The sequence below is a fragment of the Schistocerca nitens genome, chromosome 8 (genome assembly GCF_023898315.1).
Source record: "Schistocerca nitens isolate TAMUIC-IGC-003100 chromosome 8, iqSchNite1.1, whole genome shotgun sequence".
NCBI lineage: Eukaryota > Metazoa > Arthropoda > Insecta > Orthoptera > Acrididae > Schistocerca > Schistocerca nitens.
The window spans coordinates 443,638,932-443,657,195 of NC_064621.1; the positions used below are offsets into that span (position 1 = coordinate 443,638,932).

General features: G+C 40.4%; 1 protein-coding gene across 9 annotated transcripts in view; it reads right to left on the reverse strand.

The window, feature by feature from the left end:
- Window positions 1-18,264, reverse strand: part of LOC126199362 (MIT domain-containing protein 1-like) — a 103,764-nt gene that overhangs the window by 53,607 nt on the left and 31,893 nt on the right. For 7 of the 9 annotated variants that reach the window (XR_007540156.1, XM_049936242.1, XM_049936241.1 and 4 more), the window contains 2 exons: window positions 12,920-13,135; window positions 3,925-4,163 (listed from right to left, as the gene is read on the reverse strand). Coding sequence is in view for 8 of the 9 variants with exons in the window: in XM_049936242.1 (XP_049792199.1) it covers window positions 3,925-4,163; window positions 12,920-13,055 (375 nt within the window). In the remaining variant the exon portion in view is untranslated. Of the gene's footprint in view, window positions 1-3,924; window positions 4,164-12,919; window positions 13,136-14,755; window positions 14,962-16,407; window positions 16,428-18,264 lie in introns of those variants that run through there. The other 2 variants (XM_049936244.1, XM_049936243.1) reach the window with 2 other exon arrangements.

The following is an 18,264-nucleotide window of genomic DNA, read 5'->3' on the forward strand; positions in this document are numbered from 1 at the left end:
GACACTTAAATCTACACTTGATGTTAACAAATTTTTCTTCTTCAGAAACGCTTTCCTTTCCATTGCCAGTCTACATTTTATATCCTCTCTACTTCGACCATCATCAGTTATTTTGCTCCCCAAATAGCAAAACTCCTTTACTATTTTAAGTGTGTCATTTCCTAATCCAATTCCCTCAGCATCACCCGACTTAATTCGACTACATTCCATTATCCTAGTTTTGCTTTTGTTGATGTTCATCTTATACCCTCCTTTCAAGGCACTGTCCATTCCGTTCAACTGCTCTTCCAAGTCCTTTGCTGTCTCTGACAGAATTACAATGTCATCGGCGAACCTCAAAGTTTTTATTTCTTCTCCATGGATTTTAATTCCTACTCCGAACTTTTCTTTTGTTTCCTTTATTGCTTGCTCAAAATACACATTGAATAACATCGGGGATAGGCTGCAACCCTGTCTCACTCCCTTCCCAACCATTGCTTCCCTTTCATACCCCTCGACTCTCATAACTGCCATCTGTTTTCTGTACAAATTGTAAATAGCCTTTCACTCCCTGTATTTTACCCCTGCCACCTTCAGAATTTGAAAGAGAGTTTTCCAATCAACATTATCAAAAGCTTTCTCTAAGTCTACAAATGCTAGAAACATAGGTTTGCCTTTCCTTAATCTTTCTTCTAAGATAAGTCGTAGGGTCAGTATTGCCTCGCGTGTTCCAACATTTATATGGGATCCAAACTGATCTTCCCCGAGGTTAGTATTTTGCAGCTGTGACTTATTAAACTGATAGTTTGGTAATTTTCACATCTGTCAACACCTGCTTTCTTTGGAATTGGAATTATTATATTCTTCTTGAAGTCGGAGGGTATTTCGCCTGTCTCATACATCTTGCTCACCAGATGGTAGAGTTTTGTCAGGACTGGCTCTCCCAAGGCTGTCAGTAGTTCTAATGGAATGTTGTCTACTCCGGGGGCCTTGTTTCGACTCAGGTCTTGTAGTGCTCTGTCAAACTCTTCACACAGTATCATATCTCCCATTTCATCTTCATCTACATCCTCTTCCATTTCCATAATATTGTCCTCAAGTACATCGCCCTTGTATAGACCCTCTATACACTCCTTCCACCTTTCTGCTTTCCCTTCTTTGCTTAGAACTGGGTTTCCCGTCAAAGCTCTTGATATTCATGCAAGTGGTTCTCTTTTTCCAAAGGTCTCTTTAATTTTCCTATACGCAGTATCTATCTTACCCCTAGTGAGATAAGCTTCTACATCCTTACATTTGTCCTCTAGCCATCCCTGCTTAGCCATTTCGCACTTCCTGTCGATCTCATTTTTGAGACGTTTGTATTCCTTTTTGCCTGCTTCATTTACTGCATTTTTATATTTTCTCCTTTCATCAATTAAATTCAATATTTCTTCTGTTACCCAAGGGGTTCTACTAGCCCTCGTCTTTTTACCAATTTGATCCTCTGCTGCCTTCACTATTTCATCCCTCAAAGTTACCCATTCTTCTTCTACTGTATTTCTTTCCCCCATTCCTGTCAGTTGTTCCCTTATGCTCTCCCTGAAACTCTGTACAACCTCTGGTTCTTTCAGTTTATCCAGGTCCTATCTCCTTAAATTCCCACCTTTTTGCAGTTTCTTCAGTTTTAATCTACAGTTCATAACCAATAGATTGTGGTCAGAGTCCACATCTTAGCCTTAAATATTAAAAATTGAAGCCTGTGGAATCAACTGAACTAAAAATATGGACACACAAAGAATTTCTCCAAAATATAACAACAACATAAAATAATACAATTAAATACTACAACAGTGTATACTTGCAAAAAATCAATGGTTGTACTCTACCGGCATCTGTAATATCAGCAGTAAATCGTTAAACAACATAGTTACTTCTTCTTTGAAGGAAAGGTACACAAACAAATCTGTGGCACAGCTATAGGCAATCCTATGGCAACATCCCATGCCAGCCTGTTTACAGGCCATCAAGAGGAAACTTTCCTAGTCTCCCAACACCCCAAACCATTCCTTCATAATCTCAATGCCTTCTCTCCCATCCACTTCACCTGGTCCTCTTCAACCTAGCATGTCATTTTCCTAGACATTGACCTCCTACTTTCTAATAGCTCTTTCCACATCTCTGTCCACATTAAACCAACCAACCACCAACAGTACCTGTGTTTTAACAGTCGCCATCCCTTCCACACCAAAAAAAAAAATCCCTCCCTCATAGCCTGGCCACCATGGGAGAGTGTCTCTGCAGTGACAAGGACTCTCTTGCACTACTCCCCAGACCTAATTCACAAATAGATTTCCCATGCCATATCTGCACACACTTCCAATCCACCCAACACCACCAAGAACCAGCTACAAAAGAGGGACCCGTTCATCACCCAACACCACTGTGGACCAGAACAACTGAACCAAATCCTTCATCAGAGCCTTATCTATCATTATGCTCTGACATGAGGGATATCTTACCTAAGCAACTTCCCACCCCTCCTAGGGTGGTGCTCTGTCACTCACATAACCTCCACAACATTATGTGCATGCTTAAGGCACTCCAAATCCCAGCCATTTGTCACAGGGACCATATCCCTGTAGAAGACCGAGGTGCAAGACCTGCCCAAACCACCCACCCAGTACTTCCTATTCCAGTCTTACCACAAGCTTATCCAAACCCATCAATGCTGGGCCACCTGTGAAACCAGCCACATCATATACCAGCATCACTGCGATCACTGCACAGCTTCTTATATTGGTACAGCTACCAACTAGCTGTCCACCAGGATGAATGGCCACCACCAAACTATGGCCATGAACAAAGGGATTACCCTGTAGCCAAACACGCAACTGAAAATAACACACTTGATTTCAATTGCTGCTTCACAACACAGGCCATCTGGATCCTCCCCTCCAACACCAACTTTTCTGAACTATGTGGATGGATGGAAGTTAGCCTTACAACACCTTCTCTGCTTCCAAAATTATTCTGGTCTCAACCTATGATAACCTACTGTCCCCACACCTTCCACCCAACAGTTTCTGACCCTTTTATACTATAACATCCTCCCAATTCATGTCCCCTCTCCCTTATTGTGAGCCACTCTCCACCAATGCACCTACCAGTCTTTTCCCTTCCTTGCTCCTTTCCTTTTTCACTCCCTCCCCCCCCCCCCCCTCCTATCCCTTCCCCCAAAGCCATCCAATGCTGCACTTGGCAGCATTGTCCTGCTATCTTCTATGACTTGCATGCTCCTGGAAAGTTCTCTTCTCTCCTCCTCACTCATGCACTGCTATCTCTCCCCTTCCCTGCCCCACTCCAGATTGTTGCTTTCATTCAACACAACAGTTGTAGTCTGGCCAGAGCCCACAGAGATAGTCATCATGTGTGCCTGCTTGTGTGCATGTGTGTGTGTGTTTTCCTTTCCTTTTTGATTAATGCTTTGGCTGAAAGCTCACAGTGTAACAGTATTTTTGCTGTACCTGGTTGCAAATCAATATGTCATCTTTATGGTGACAGCAGCTATCCTTTTCATAATTACCTTAGAATTATAACAGAGGGAAACATTCCACGTGGAAAAAATTCCACGTGGAAAAAATGTCTGCTTGTGTCTGTGTATATGCGGATGGATATGTGTGTGTGTGCGAGTGTATACCCGTCCTTTTTTCCCCCTAAGGTAAGTCTTTCCGCTCCCGGGATTGGAATGACTCCTTACCCTCTCCCTTAAAACCCACCTCCTTTCATCTTTCCCTCTCCCTCCCTCTTTCCTGACGAAGCAACCATTTGTTGCGAAAGCTAGAATTTTGTGTGTATGTTTGTGTTTGTTTGTGTGTCTATCGACCTGCTAGCGCTTTTGTTTGGTAAGTCTCATCACTTTCTTTCTTTTTAGATTTACCTTAGAATTATAATGACAAAAAAACATACCTGATGAAATGTTCTAATATAAGGATCCTCTACTCTGACTCCTGTAACATCTGCATCAAGGAAACGGCCAAAGACACTTTTGTAACTATGACCTCTTGAATCGTTGTCAATCACAACTTGTTCATGGAAACTACCAGCATCTTTCTGTGTTTCTATATGTTTTTTCAGTTTCTCTGCACGCTGCATATAACTTTCAATCTTCCCACGCACAGCTGACTTTTTCTGGGCATTTCCTTCAGCTAATAAAAAAGAAAACTCTGATGAAACAAAATGCAACAACTACTCAGTTTCTATATTTCTATCTCTCACACAACTGGATAATGGCTACTTACTGTGTTAATGTTTCAATTTTTAAAGAAAAAAATGTAAATTACACTTCTGTTTACTTTGTAACGGAAGTTCCTAAAGGAGATTTTTGTAGAAGCCAGAAGTGGAATACAATCAGATGGAGAAGGGAAGGAGACAAAGAATCCATTTCTAAAAGGTAAGGAAGGTAAAGTCTTCAAGAATTTGTCTAGTAAAGAACAGAAGTTAATATGGAATAAAGTTTGAAAATTAGCATTAACAAAATTTAAAGCAGAACAAATGCATCTGCTCAGCAGCTGGCAACATAGAAATAGCTTATTCAGAGCTGACTGACATACAGATTAAACAAACACCATTAAATCTATAGCTTTTGAAATACTTAAAAAATCTTCATCATGAAAAACAGGAATTAGGAGAATGGAGTTGAAGAAAATTAAAAAGCACCTCAAACTTAGCACTAGCATGACATGAGGTACGATAACGTCTCTCTCCTGTACACTACACAGTGGTCTGAAAAATGTAGATATAACTTCAGTACTTGTGCATCTTATCCTAGTCCTGTTTATTTGTCAGTTTTGGTATTTAAGGAATTATTTTTTATTCTGAAATCCACAGTTTCTACTGTGGTTTTAATGTCTTCCAGCCCTGTAGTTATTGGTGTTGCCTTGTAAACTCATTGTTTTAATTTTCCCCACAGACAATAGTCAAGAGCTGTTAGGCCGGCAATTGTACTGGCTGTCTTGTTTCCCAAATGACCAATTGAATTATCTCCAAATGTCCTATTACGGAAGTCTGTAATTACCTGTGCAGAATGGTTGGGATATCCATCATGGTACCACATGGATTGCTTTATTTCCTACAGGATGTATTTCAATAACTGCAGGAGCACATTTGTTATGAAGTGTAGATGCATGTTACTATTTAGGGTCTCATCAATAAAACAGGAAACAATGATGCAATTTTTGAGAAACCCACACCACACATTGACATATCAACATCATCGTTTATCCACTTTGCTCAGTAAGTGTGGAATTTCACAGTCCAGTAACACATATTGCAAAAACTGATTTGCACACCATTCATAAACTATACTTCATAGGTAAACAAAATTTTGTACAGAACTGCAGCATCACTTTGCAGTTTTTGTATGCACCACTTGGAGAATGGTAACCAATTCTGAAAGTTATTGCTTTAAAACTGTTGGTGGAGCAAAATGTTGAAAAGATAAAATGTGTTGGGATGTAGTATTCACAGAACATGCCTTTGACTGATCTCTCTTGCACACTTAAGTTCTCTCATAGTGACAACTGTTTGTTCCTTTTGTGACTTGAAAATACATGGTTTTCCAAACTATCACAGAGCTGCATGACTGATTGAGATTGCAAAGAAACACCTAATGCTCTACCAAGAGAAAGGCTATCTGCTAAGATAAATGGAGGACTCTGAGATGGTATGGTGAGCCACATTTGTAATGTGATCCACCCACTCCTAGATGCTATCTCTGTATTAAAAATGGTCAGTTTGTTGTACAGCAACCAATTTGCTGTGCTGATCATTCTCCTTGGCAGCTTCCTTTAGAGGACTAATCTGGGAAATGGATCCAGAGTAAGAAGTGTACAGTGGAATACAATGTATCACCGACTTCCCCATGAGGAGAATCTACAGGGACTGAGGAACAGACGTCTATGGTGAAGGATGACCCTGTACTAGTGTTTAAAAGTAGCCCTGTATGGAAGTGAGACATGGACGATAACTAGTTTGGACAAGAAGAGAATAGAAGCTTTCGAAATGTGGTGCTACAGAAGAATGCTGAAGATAAGGTGGGTAGATCACGTAACTAATGAGAAGGTATTGAATAGGATTGGGGAGAAGAGAAGTTTGTGGCACAACTTGACTAGAAGAAGGGATCGGTTGGTAGGACATGTTTTGAGGCATCAAGGGATCACAAATTTAGCATTGGAGGGCAGCGTGGAGGGTAAAAATCGTAGAGGGAGACCAAGAGATGAATACACTAAGCAGATTCAGAAGGATGTAGGTTGCAGTAGGTACTGGGAGATGAAGAAGCTTGCACAGGATAGAGTAGCATGGAGAGCTGCATCAAACCAGTCTCAGGACTGAAGACCACAACAACAACAACCAGCTAATGTTGAGGATACATAGCACCTAAGGCTCTATGAGACTCTACAACTTGGCACCTTGGAGAAGTAAAGCATGAATGTGTTAAATTTTTACAGCAGTGAAAACAGTCAGAAGGGTTGTTGGTTGGTTGGTTGGTTTTGCGGAAGGAGACCAGACAGCGTGGTCATCGGTCTCATCGGATGAGGGAAGGATGGGGAAGGAAGTCGGCCGTGCCCTTTCAGAGGAACCATCCTGGCATTTGCCTTCAGAAGGGTTGTATTATGAAGTTTGTGGAAGGTCAGTGCCTCTTGCAGAGGTAAGCAGTATGGACAAAGTGTTATCTTTTCTGGTACAAGAATTTTTCTAGCTGCTGTATGAATGTCTGTAACCTCAGGGGATAACACAGCAACCTCTCTTTTGACCTTATTCTCAGTATAGTTATCCTTAGAACAAAGGATGTAACTGCTCAACAGAGTGAAATCAATGAGTTTCAAATTCACTTCTTGCAAACATAAGTGCAGTGGTGGTTAATGTGTCATGAGTTTCAGTTTCTCTTTGTGTATCCAGAATCTCATGATGTTTCACATCAATGTGAGAACAGTCTTAGTGGTGCAGTTTCTCATCTTTTTCTTCCAGAAAGTCTTAATTACACAGGTAAAAGTATCATTAGATTCACCAGATAAAACTAGAGTTGAAAAGGCAGAAGGCTTTCATTTTTATGCTTTCTGCTTTATGTTCCCAGCTTAGTTTTGAGTGATGAGGGTGGGCAGTTAATTACTATAGAGACAATAATATAATTAATTTTGACTTATGTGCAAACATGGTTTGCTGCACATTACTTGAAAGAGTAGGCTTCATTAGCTGCACTTTTACAAGCACAGGAGTTTTCAGTTTCATTGCTCTCTGTCCCTCTAAAAATGCTAACACTTTGCACTAGTAATTTGGTGCAGTGGCAAAAGATGAAAAGATTGATGATACTAGTATCTTACTTTTTTCCTCATCTGTGTGATAAATGTTTAATTTCCCGACTTTTATCAGGTAGAATTTGCTTTAATATATTCTGAAAGAACGTATATATTGAAAATCAATGCCTCTCTCAGCACCTTTCATAGCTCACCATTAACTTTTTTTATATTATTTCATACATCAGTGAAACCATCAGCCTTCCCTTCACCATTAACACGTTAGAGTTTAAATCCATTAAGGTGATGTAAGACACAGGCCCTTTGCTGAAATTAAGGGTAGTGTACAGTTTTAGCATGACTGGGTGCTCATCAAGTTGTTTTGTGCACTGAAAAATTATGTATTTAAATGAAGTGACGGTTTCTACAGTAAAGCCCCATTCCAGAGGTCTTTCACTGACTTCAGAGTTATTCTGTACAATGCTTTCTGTATGCAAAAAGTGAAAGCTTTTCTAAGTACCTTCTTTTGCCTATTCAATCAAAGAAAGTCCTGCTTGATAATCACACTTCGGAAGCAAAGTGAGTCAGAGTCTGCTACCCACTGGACTAAGTATTATGAGTGAAAGAAAGACTGGCTGACTAACAGCTAGCTAAATCATGACACTGAATGGAGATATCAAGGCTCTACGGGCAAGTGATCACCGAGCAAATTGGTTATGAGGCTCTAAGGATCTGAGATTCAGAAGTGCTCAAGTCTGAGTGGAGACCACTGTGAGCGTGCTCTGCCAAGATTTAGCACTGTTCATAGCTTGCCAAACTCTTTGCACCTTCGCAAGCTACTGTACCATGAGTAGGCATGTTGGATGCTCTACAGTGGCATGTTAGTTGCTGAAACTTTGTCATTCCAGGTCAGGTGAAAGAATGTTGGGAGCAGTAAACTGATGGAAATCTGACAATGGCATTGGGTCATGTGGTTCACTCAGATGTTTACGCCACTACACTTGTTATGTGAAGTTTGGATAAATAAATAAAAACATGGATATTAGAAACCCAGCTGCTTCTATTCATTTTTCTAGGGTGCATAAATTGCATAATTGAAGGATTCAAAGAGTTTGAAGGGTTAAAACTTCTCCTTACTCTAAATTCAATGATTAAAATTCCTGCAACTATTTTACTACTCTCAGCAAGATTCTGAGATCTTACCATTTTTCTGTGATATGTACATAGCTAACAGCTCATGCACTACTTCCAACTGGTCCCTAACAAATTCCACCAACAATCTCGACAACAACAAAATGGGAATACAGTTCACAGACATTTGAGGAAAAAGTCACACAAAAAACGCCAAAATTCATTTTCTACAGAAACAAATATAATTTCTTTATTTTAATTAAACATTGTGAAGTCTTTTTCATTCATTAAACACCACCTCCAGCTAATTAATGACTTCATGCTCTGCTATGAGTCATTTTCCAACTGAGTAAGTTCATACTCACAAAACCCTAACACCTATTGAGGGAAACATGAAAATATCTAAGCAGCAGAATTCCACATTCGTGTTCGGGAGACCACTTTTGAATGCTTTGTATGCCCTCCAAACTGTAAAAGTGATCTTGTTGATTACATCGGTTGACTAACTCCCGACATCCAAAATTATAAACACTCTTAAAACAGAAACTCTGCGCAGCGGAGACCATGACTTGCCATTTAATCCCCATGAGGGCTGCTGGCTGACTCCAAAAACCGGTGCACACCAATCTGCTTCACAAAATTGTTATAACATCTTGTTCTTTCAGTCTCTGGAACTAAAAAGCTGGCATTTTGCATTCTCACTAACAGTGCTTCTATAAGCTGCTGCGCCCTGCCAGGACATTTAGAAATTTCTTTCCATAAGGTTTTGTGAAATATTGGCTAGTGTGGAAACTCACAAGCCCTTTTAGCCAGCTGTGCAGGCTCCAGGCACAATCTATTTAGGAGGATTAGCATAAGACAAGCGCATCATCACCAGGCTGAATTAAAACTTCCTGATGCTAGTAGCAACACTGATGTATACAATAGCACACCGGTGCGGTCAGAAAATTATATGTTGTAACCGTGGTCACCATAGCATGCTCAGAGCTTAAAGTTGTAGAAGACTGGTGGCACCACCTGCTCCTCAGTTTGGGAACTTTGGGCTTGCCAAACCTGTATCAGAGCAAGACTGGCAGAGTTTGCCTAGGTACGTGCCATTCAGCATGATCCAGAACGGATGGTGTGGAGAAGGGGCATATATGTCTTATCAGATGACACAGGCATGGAGAGCATTTATCTAAGTGTGAATTATGGAGCACTTTCAACTGAACTTGGTACACGTAAAAAAAGAGTACTATTCAGATGAGACACTACTAAAAACTGTAAGGGAGTTCTTGGTGTTGGTGGTGACAATGGTGGTGAGCGACATGTAAAAATGATGGAAGATCATCTTTATTATTTTTTTTTTGTAGTGTATTCAGCATGACCAGATTAGGGCCTTAGGTCCTCTCTTACATCTGACCAGGAACAACACATACAAAAAATATTACATAACAATCACAATAATAATAATAATAATAATAACACTAATAATGATGATACAATAATAGAGGAATTATGCATATTAACTACTTACTACACCGAGCGAGGTGGCGCAGTGGTTAGCACACTGGACTCGCATTCGGGAGGACGACGGTTCAATCCCGTCTCCAGCCATCCTGATTTAGGTTTTCCGTGATTTCCCTAAAATCGTTTCAGGCAAATGCCAGGATGGTTTCTTTGAAAGGGCACGGCCGATTTCCTTCCCCATCCTTCCCTAACCCGAGCTTGCGCTCCGTCTCTAATGACCTCACTGTCGACGGGACGTTAAAAAACACTAACCTAACCTAACTACTTACTACACAACAAACTCAACAATAATAATTTGCACTATTAACAAAAGTAATAATTTGCAGTAATAAAAATATTAGTAATAATAATAATAAACAATGGAGGGCTTGAGAATGATACTGATGCTTAATTTAGCACTTTTGAAGCCTTGTTTGGTATTAGAAGAAGTGGAAGGGATAATGAAAGAGGAGAGGACTGAAATGAAAGTGATAATGGTTGATAGGAAAGAAAGAATTCCAACAGCGAACTCTGTAGACAAGGGGAGGGAAAAGTGGTGGGGGAGAGCGGAATGATGAGATTGAGCTGCAAGAAGAGATCATTATTGTGATAGAAGGTGGGCTCTTAGCTGCCTTTTGAAGTTTGAAAGGATTTTAATTTCTCTCGTATTTTGATGAAGATTTGTCGAAAGTCAGGTTCCTGATATAGAAAATGATTGATAGAACATGGTAGTGCTGTGTAGTTGTACAAAGAAGATTTTACTTTGTTGGGAACAAGTATTTCTGGTGTGACACTCAAATAGTAGAGTAAGGTTTTAAGATAAATTGGAAGGAGTGTAATGACTGAGAAGACGATACAGTAAACACAGGGTATGACAGTCTCTATTCTTATTGGCACTGAGCTGCTACGCTGACTGGTGACACTACTCTCGGGGTGGAAGCTGACCTGTAAAAATTGCCCATCAGGGTTCCTAAATGCATTTAATCTAGCTCAGTTGTCACTACAACTTTAATTTAAAGTGTTATCTCTCATAACCTTGACACACCAAAACTTTGCGGCAGCTAAAGGCCACGTGTAAAGACGATGCTGCACGATGTAATTGCAGTGATCATCGCAACAAGAAAATGAGGGGTTGAGTTTCAGTTCCTATTCCATTAATTCAGACAACTCTCTCATTTTAGCTTAAAAGAGTGCAAACTCTCTCAATTTAGCTTAAGAGAGTGCAATTTCATGTGAGATTTCCACTCTGGATCACGATAAGCAACTCATAAGGGCAGTCCATTAGTTTTGTAGTGAGAGAGAACTTTTGTGGTTGAATAGCAAAAACACCCCAGAAGGCGGGAGGCAACAAAATGAAACTTTATGGATTGAGAGGGAATTTGATTTTATTTCAGCGAGTCAAATTTACAATGAGTTAGCAATATGAACCCATTTAGCACTATGACACTGCACCCTCTTTGGGCCAGATGCATGCACCAATTCAGTTGGGAAGGGTTTCATAAAGCCATTGTATGCAGTCCAGGGGCAACTGATTCTTGATATCCCGGACATAGTATTGGGATGGAGTTGATGTCCGAGCTGGTTCCACAAATATTCTGGGGATCTTGGCTGCCCATGAGAGTGCTTTAACATCACACACACACAGTTCATAGAGACACATGCCGTGTGAAGGTGATCACTATTCTGTTGAAAAATGGCACCACAGTACTGCTGCATGAGAGGTAACAAATGAGGATTCTGAATGTTCTTGACGTACAATTGTGCCTTCATCACTACCAACCATGACCCGATTGCTCCCAACACCATGATCCCAGGTGTAATACCACTGTGGTTCTCTAAAACATTTGAAGAATGGGACCTCTCCCCATGTCACCACCACACGTGCTGCCATTTGGGCTAGTGAAGAACCATGATTCATACTTAATATAGTGTGATGCCATTCATCAGCAGTCCATGCTTCCCCATCACAGCACCACTACAAACGCAACTGTTTGTCTTGTGGTGTTCACAGCAGCCTATGCATGGGATAGTAATTCCCTAGTCTGACTGCTGTTAAGTCTCCAATTAACTGTGTGGGATGATACAGAATATTGCAGGGAGTCCATTAATTGTTCTCAGATGGCAGGCACATTTGTGAAAGATTAATAATATGTTTAGTGCACAATATGGCAGTCCTCCCTTGTAGCAGTCAGATGTGGTTGGTCAGATCCATGATGAGGAGTGTGGCTGCCCTCATGTTTCCATATTGTCCAACGTCGAGCCACTGTCACATCCGAATACCGCATAAATCTGGATACTGCACGATTTGACCAGCAGGCCAAATGGGGACCCAGAATGAAGTCCCTTTCATACTAAGTCAGGTGGCAACAATGCTGTCTCGTGCGTACGCAGCATCTGCGTGTCCTTAACAGTGATCATTCAATGTCTGACTCACGCCTGGTAACAACACTAAAAATGAACAACACTAATTCATTCTGGTAGCTATTCTATGTGGCACGGAGAATTGCAAATCTAACCATTTACATATCCACTGATGGTGTGTATGTGAACAAAGGTCCATTGACATCTGACAACACTTCTGGGTGTTTCACATTTTTTGTCAGGCAGTGTATAACCTGATTATGTCAATTAGTCAAAATTATGATTGGCGCCAATAAAATTTGTTGGACCCAGTCTCATCAAATTAACTTTATGTTACTTGCTCAGTGGTAAGTTCACCCATGAATCAATTTATTTTCACTCTTGGAGAAGACACTACTCAACTAGTGGGTTAAGTTAATATTATGGTGAATTGCAAAGACTTATTTTCTGTGTCCTGCATTCATACTTCCAAAAACAAGTCAATAAAATTATTTTGTTTTTACGCTATAGACAGATCTGATTCTTTTTCCTGTCTAATAGAAGACTGGGATGAATAAGTAAGGAGGCAATGCCAATAATCAGTTAACACAATGCCAATAATCAGTTAATAAGCTCATAAAGAAATATTAACTAGCACATAGGCATATTGCATTTTTTTCTCATGCTGACACTCTTTTCAAACAACTTACTTTTGAGAAAATTCACCAGAAGTTGTAGACCCTCCTGGTAACAAACCAGTGCTTCAGTGAAACGACGCTTCTCATCTAGCTCAACAGCACGACAAAGTATGCTGGTAGCTGCTTTCTCCAAATTTGAATTACTCATGGTCAGTATGCACAAATGTCCTAATATATTTCAAAATCCATAAGTATTCATATTTCTAACAACTTCTTAACATTTCTCATCTGGAAAGAGGTAAAAATGATCACAATATAATTAAAATACGAAATTACCTTTTCTTTGTTTGCCTTATGTCTACAGATAGTTTGTTAATAGCATTTACACTAAGACAACCCACTCTAAACTCCTGACAAGGAAGTAAAGCTTACATGGAACTAGTTTTTGTGTCTTGTGTTGAGGCTGTGTAAACCACAATTTATCTAAAATGGATTTAGTCTAGTATATACCCAGGATCTGAGCAAAGGGGCACAGTGCTGAGGGTGAGAATGGGGAGGCAACTCATTTTTTTAGTTTCACGGACAAATATAATTACTTATAAAATGAAACAAAAAACTATAAAAAAATGTGTTCACTACTAACCAAACATACTAAAGCTACAAACTGCTAATATGATTCTATAGTACAATGTACTGACTTTTGCTGCCCCTCACTGGGTATATCCTTGACCAGTAAACATTGGAAAATAAAGTGGAGGTATTCCAGTACATCTGAAGAAACAGAGTTTCCTTCTTCTCACAAAATTGCACTCGCTCTCTCACTGTGTGTGTGTGTGTTGTTTTCTATGTTCCCATCTGCTGCTCGAAGCTTACTCTTCTTTTAAATCTACATCTACATTCATATTCTGCAAGCCAGTATATGGTGCATGGTGGAACATACACTGTACCACTACTAATCATTTCTTCCCCATTATGTTTGCAAACAAGAGTGAGGCAAAAACAGCTATCTGTATGCCTCTGCACAAGCCCCAATTTCTCTTATCTTATCTTGGTGGTCTTTATGTGAAATGTACATTGGTAGCAGAAGAATTGTTCTGGACTCAGCTTCAAATGCCTGTTCTTTAAATTTGCCCAATAGTGTTTCTTGAAAAGAATGCCGTCTTCCCTCCAGGGATTCACATTTTTTGAGTAACCGAACTATCTCCATAATACTTGCACGTTGATCGAACCTATTGATAACAAATCCAGCAGTGCACCTCTGAATTGCTTTGATGTCTTCTTTTAATCTGACATGGTGGGGATCCCAAACACTTGAGCAATATTCAAGAACGGGTCGCAGTAGTGTTCTACACATGGTCTCATTTACAGATAGACCAAACCTCCCTAAAATTTCTCCTAGTTGACCAAACATGATCATTCACTTTCCCTACTACAATCCTTACATGTTCATTCCATTTCGTATCATTTTGAAATGTTTGCCTAACTAATTGATGTGACTGTATGAAGCAGAACACTACTAATGGTGTACTCAAACACTACATGATTGTTTTTCCTGCTCATTTATGTTACCTTACATTTTTCTATGTTTAGACGTAGCTGCAATTCATCACACCAACTGGAAATTTTGTCTATGTCATCTTGTATTCTCCTTCAGGCACTCAACAATGCTATCTTTCAATACACCACAGCATCATCAGCAAAACGCTTCTGACTGCTGCTCCTTGTGTCCGTCAGATCATTTATTTATACAGAAAACAACAGCTGTCCTATCACACTCCCCTGGGGCACTCCTGATGGTACTCATGTCTCTGATGAATGCTCACTGTCAAGGAAAGCATACTAGGTTCTATTAACTAAGAAGCCTTCGAAACACTCACATATCTGGGAATCTATTCCATATACTTGTACCTTTATTATCAGTTTGCAGTGGGGCATCGTGTCAATCACTTTTCAGAAATCTACGAATAAGGAATCTGCCTGCTGCCCTTCATCCATAGTTCACAGGATATCATGTCAGAAAAGGGCAAGCTGAGTTTCACATAATCAATGCTTCCATCTTCTATTAACAACAAATGCAAAACTTCTTTGTTTGCACCATAACACAGCAACAGTTTAGCAGAGAAAAAAATAGGAAACCCTGTTATTTGGAAAGAAAAAGACTGTGAGAATCAAGACAGTCATATCCATAACAATAATATGAAAGGAAAAACTGCTACTCACCATACAGCGGAGATGGTGAGTCACAGATAGGCAACAACAACAAGAGGGTCAAACAAGTGAGCTTTCAGCCAAAATGGCCTTCGTCAGCATTAGAAGACAACACACACACACGAATGCAACTCACACACTCACGACAAGTCTCTGGCTGCTGAGGCCAGACTGTGAGCAGCAGCACATGATGGGAGGAGCAGTCTGGATGGTGAGACTAAGGAGGAGGCTGTGCTATGGAGGGGACGGGACAGCAGGGTAGGAATAGAGGATGGTAAAGTGCTGCTTGTGGAAGCATACAGGGACAAGGTGGAGAAAGGATAGGGCAGTTAGATGGAATCAGGAGGTTGGACGGATGGCAGGAGGGAAGAGCAGTGGAAAAGGAAAGACGTAAAAGGACTGCAGGTGCACTGAAAGATCTCCTGTGCCTTCTCTCTACAGGTATCGCCTACCTCCCAAAGTCCCACACTCCAGGCATAGAGGAGCATTCCCCTCGTGACTCAGTACCACCCAGGACTGGAGCAACTGAATCACATTCTCCGTCAGGGTTTTGACTACCTCTTGTCATGGCGTGAAATGAATAATGTCCTATCCACTATCCTTGCCAAACCTCACACAGTGGTATTCCACCACTCACTGAACCTACACAATACCCTTGTCCATCCCAGAACAACCCCTGCTCCCAGCTCCTTGCTTCACGGCTCATATCCCTGTAATAGACCTAATTGTAAGACCTGTCCCATACATCCTCCCACCACGACCCACTAAAGTCCAGTCACAAGTATCACCTATTCCATCAGACACAGGGCTACTTGTGAAACTAGTTATGTGATCTACAGGATATGCTGCAACCACTGTGCTGTATTCCACATGAGCATGACAACTAACAAGCTCTCTGCCCACATGAACGTCCACTGACAAACTGTGGCAAAGAAACAGCTGGACCACCCAGTTGCTGAGCACACTGTCCAACACAACATTTTTTATTAAAATGACTGCTTCACATCCTGTGCCATCTTCATCCTTCCTGCCAACACCACCTTTTCTGAACTGCACAGGTGAGAAATCTCCCTCCAACATTTCCTACATTCCCGTAACTCTTCTGGCCTCAAAGTTTGTTAGTCATTGCCGTACACCCATCTCTCTCCTTTCTTGTTCCCACTCCAGCACTACATAGCCCTCAATTCCAGTAATGCACCCACAGCTCCATTTCTTCTCTCCCTTTTTGTCCCCCCCCCCCATCTCTCCCACTGCCCTCCTGACTACACTTAGCTGACCTACCATCTCTCCAACTCGTTGTCCCTGTATGCTTCCACTAATTCTGAAGAAGGCCTTTTCAGCCAAAAGCTTACTTGTTTGACAGTATTTTTCTTGTTGCTTATCTGCAACTCAGCATCTCCACCATATGGTGTGTAGCAGTCTATCATAATACTGTCATTATTCCATCATGGACCGTCTTATTCACATTATATGTATTACATATATGATGGTAAAACAAGTTATATGCAACTACGCACTAAAGTCTGTGGAGGCATCAGTATTTCTTGCCAAATCTGGAAAAAAAAAAAGAAGAAGATATGTAGCTGCACTTATGACATAGTATTAACTATTAACTCTAATATCCATTGTTTATGGTAAAACATGTCCTTAGAGTCCTGTAATCAGTATTTAAAAGCATGTGTCTCAGTGTTATATACTATTCCTGTGAAGATTCAGTCCTTAGCTAAAGTATCAATTTTCAGGGATCGACTACAAAAATGATTCATAGGAACAATAATGAAAACAATAACCAGACTTACTGCAAAAAATCTCCAAAAATAGTTGGGGATTCTATCTGAGTACACCTACTAATGCATTAAAAAAGAACATTAGTAACTATTACACTGCCAGCTCTGTTAACTACCATGGAACATGGCCTCAGCAACCAGAGACAGTGGTCGCGCGCGCGCGCGCGTGTGTGTGTGTGTGTGTGTGTGTGTGTGTGTGTGTGTGTGCGCGCGCGCGCGCGCGCGCGCGCTTGTCTGCAACTCAACATCTCCACTATATGGTGAGTAGCAATCATAATATTAATTTAGTAGCAATCATAATATTACCATGGAACAAGAACTAGAGTTAATTTACATGTAGCAGGAAAAAATAAACAAACTGCTCAAAACAGTATTTTCTGGGAATCTGCTGGAATAAACAGCTTATGGAAATGAACAAGATAATTAAAATCAATATGTTTAATAAGACTGTTAAAGCACACCTCTTACACAATGCATACTACACATTGAAGGACTGCTTAAATAACACAAAAGAAAGGTTTATTAAAAAGGTTGGTACAGATGAAAATTAAAACATATACTTCCACATGTTTCTGACATACTGTCAGTAGGGGCAGTGACCAACACAATCAGAGGAAATGATTTGTTGTAGTCCATTGTTGCACTGCTCATTCAGGCTACTGGCTACCGGTTTCAGTGCCAAGTACCACAATTAGACTATCCGTGGCATGCAGTCACCAAGCTAGCTTTCCGAGTAAGATTGTCATTTGCATATGACGATATATGATGGGTGAACTAAGAGTGCTGCATCTGCTATGGGAGCCTTGAAACCAATAAAGACATTATCCACTTGTAATACATCTGTCATTTTCCATCTCTATTGTTAGTAAATGTTGATTTGTCCCATTTAATAATTGTATTAAAATGACCATTTCTGAGTAAATATTAAGTGAACTACAGATTACATGCGAATTAATTTGTCTCTGCCTATATTGTCAGTTTAATAGTTTTCTTTTTTGTGACGAAGGAGACAACAAAAATGTAGTTCACTTCTTGACTGACATTAGCATCAGTCAGATGAAAAACAAAATCACAGATAGCACTGTAGGACTGAGAGAAGGGAAACAGAAAGAGAATGCATATGAAACAGCCGATAAGATGATGACTGAAAAATAAAAGGTAACTAGATAAAAATAACATGTAGTGTAGTGTAGATGTATTCCATTCACATTTTAAAATGCAACTGGATAGATAAAATATCTACTAACCAAGTGGCGGCAGAACACACACATAAAAGAAGGTTGTAATTAGGTAAGGTTGCAGAGCCAGTGGCTCCTCCTTCAGGGCGAAGGGTTGTGGGGGACGCAAGAGGAGTGAAGCAAAAGGACTGGAGAAGTCTAAGAAAAGAGATAGAGTTTGGAAAAGTCACCCAGAACCCCACGT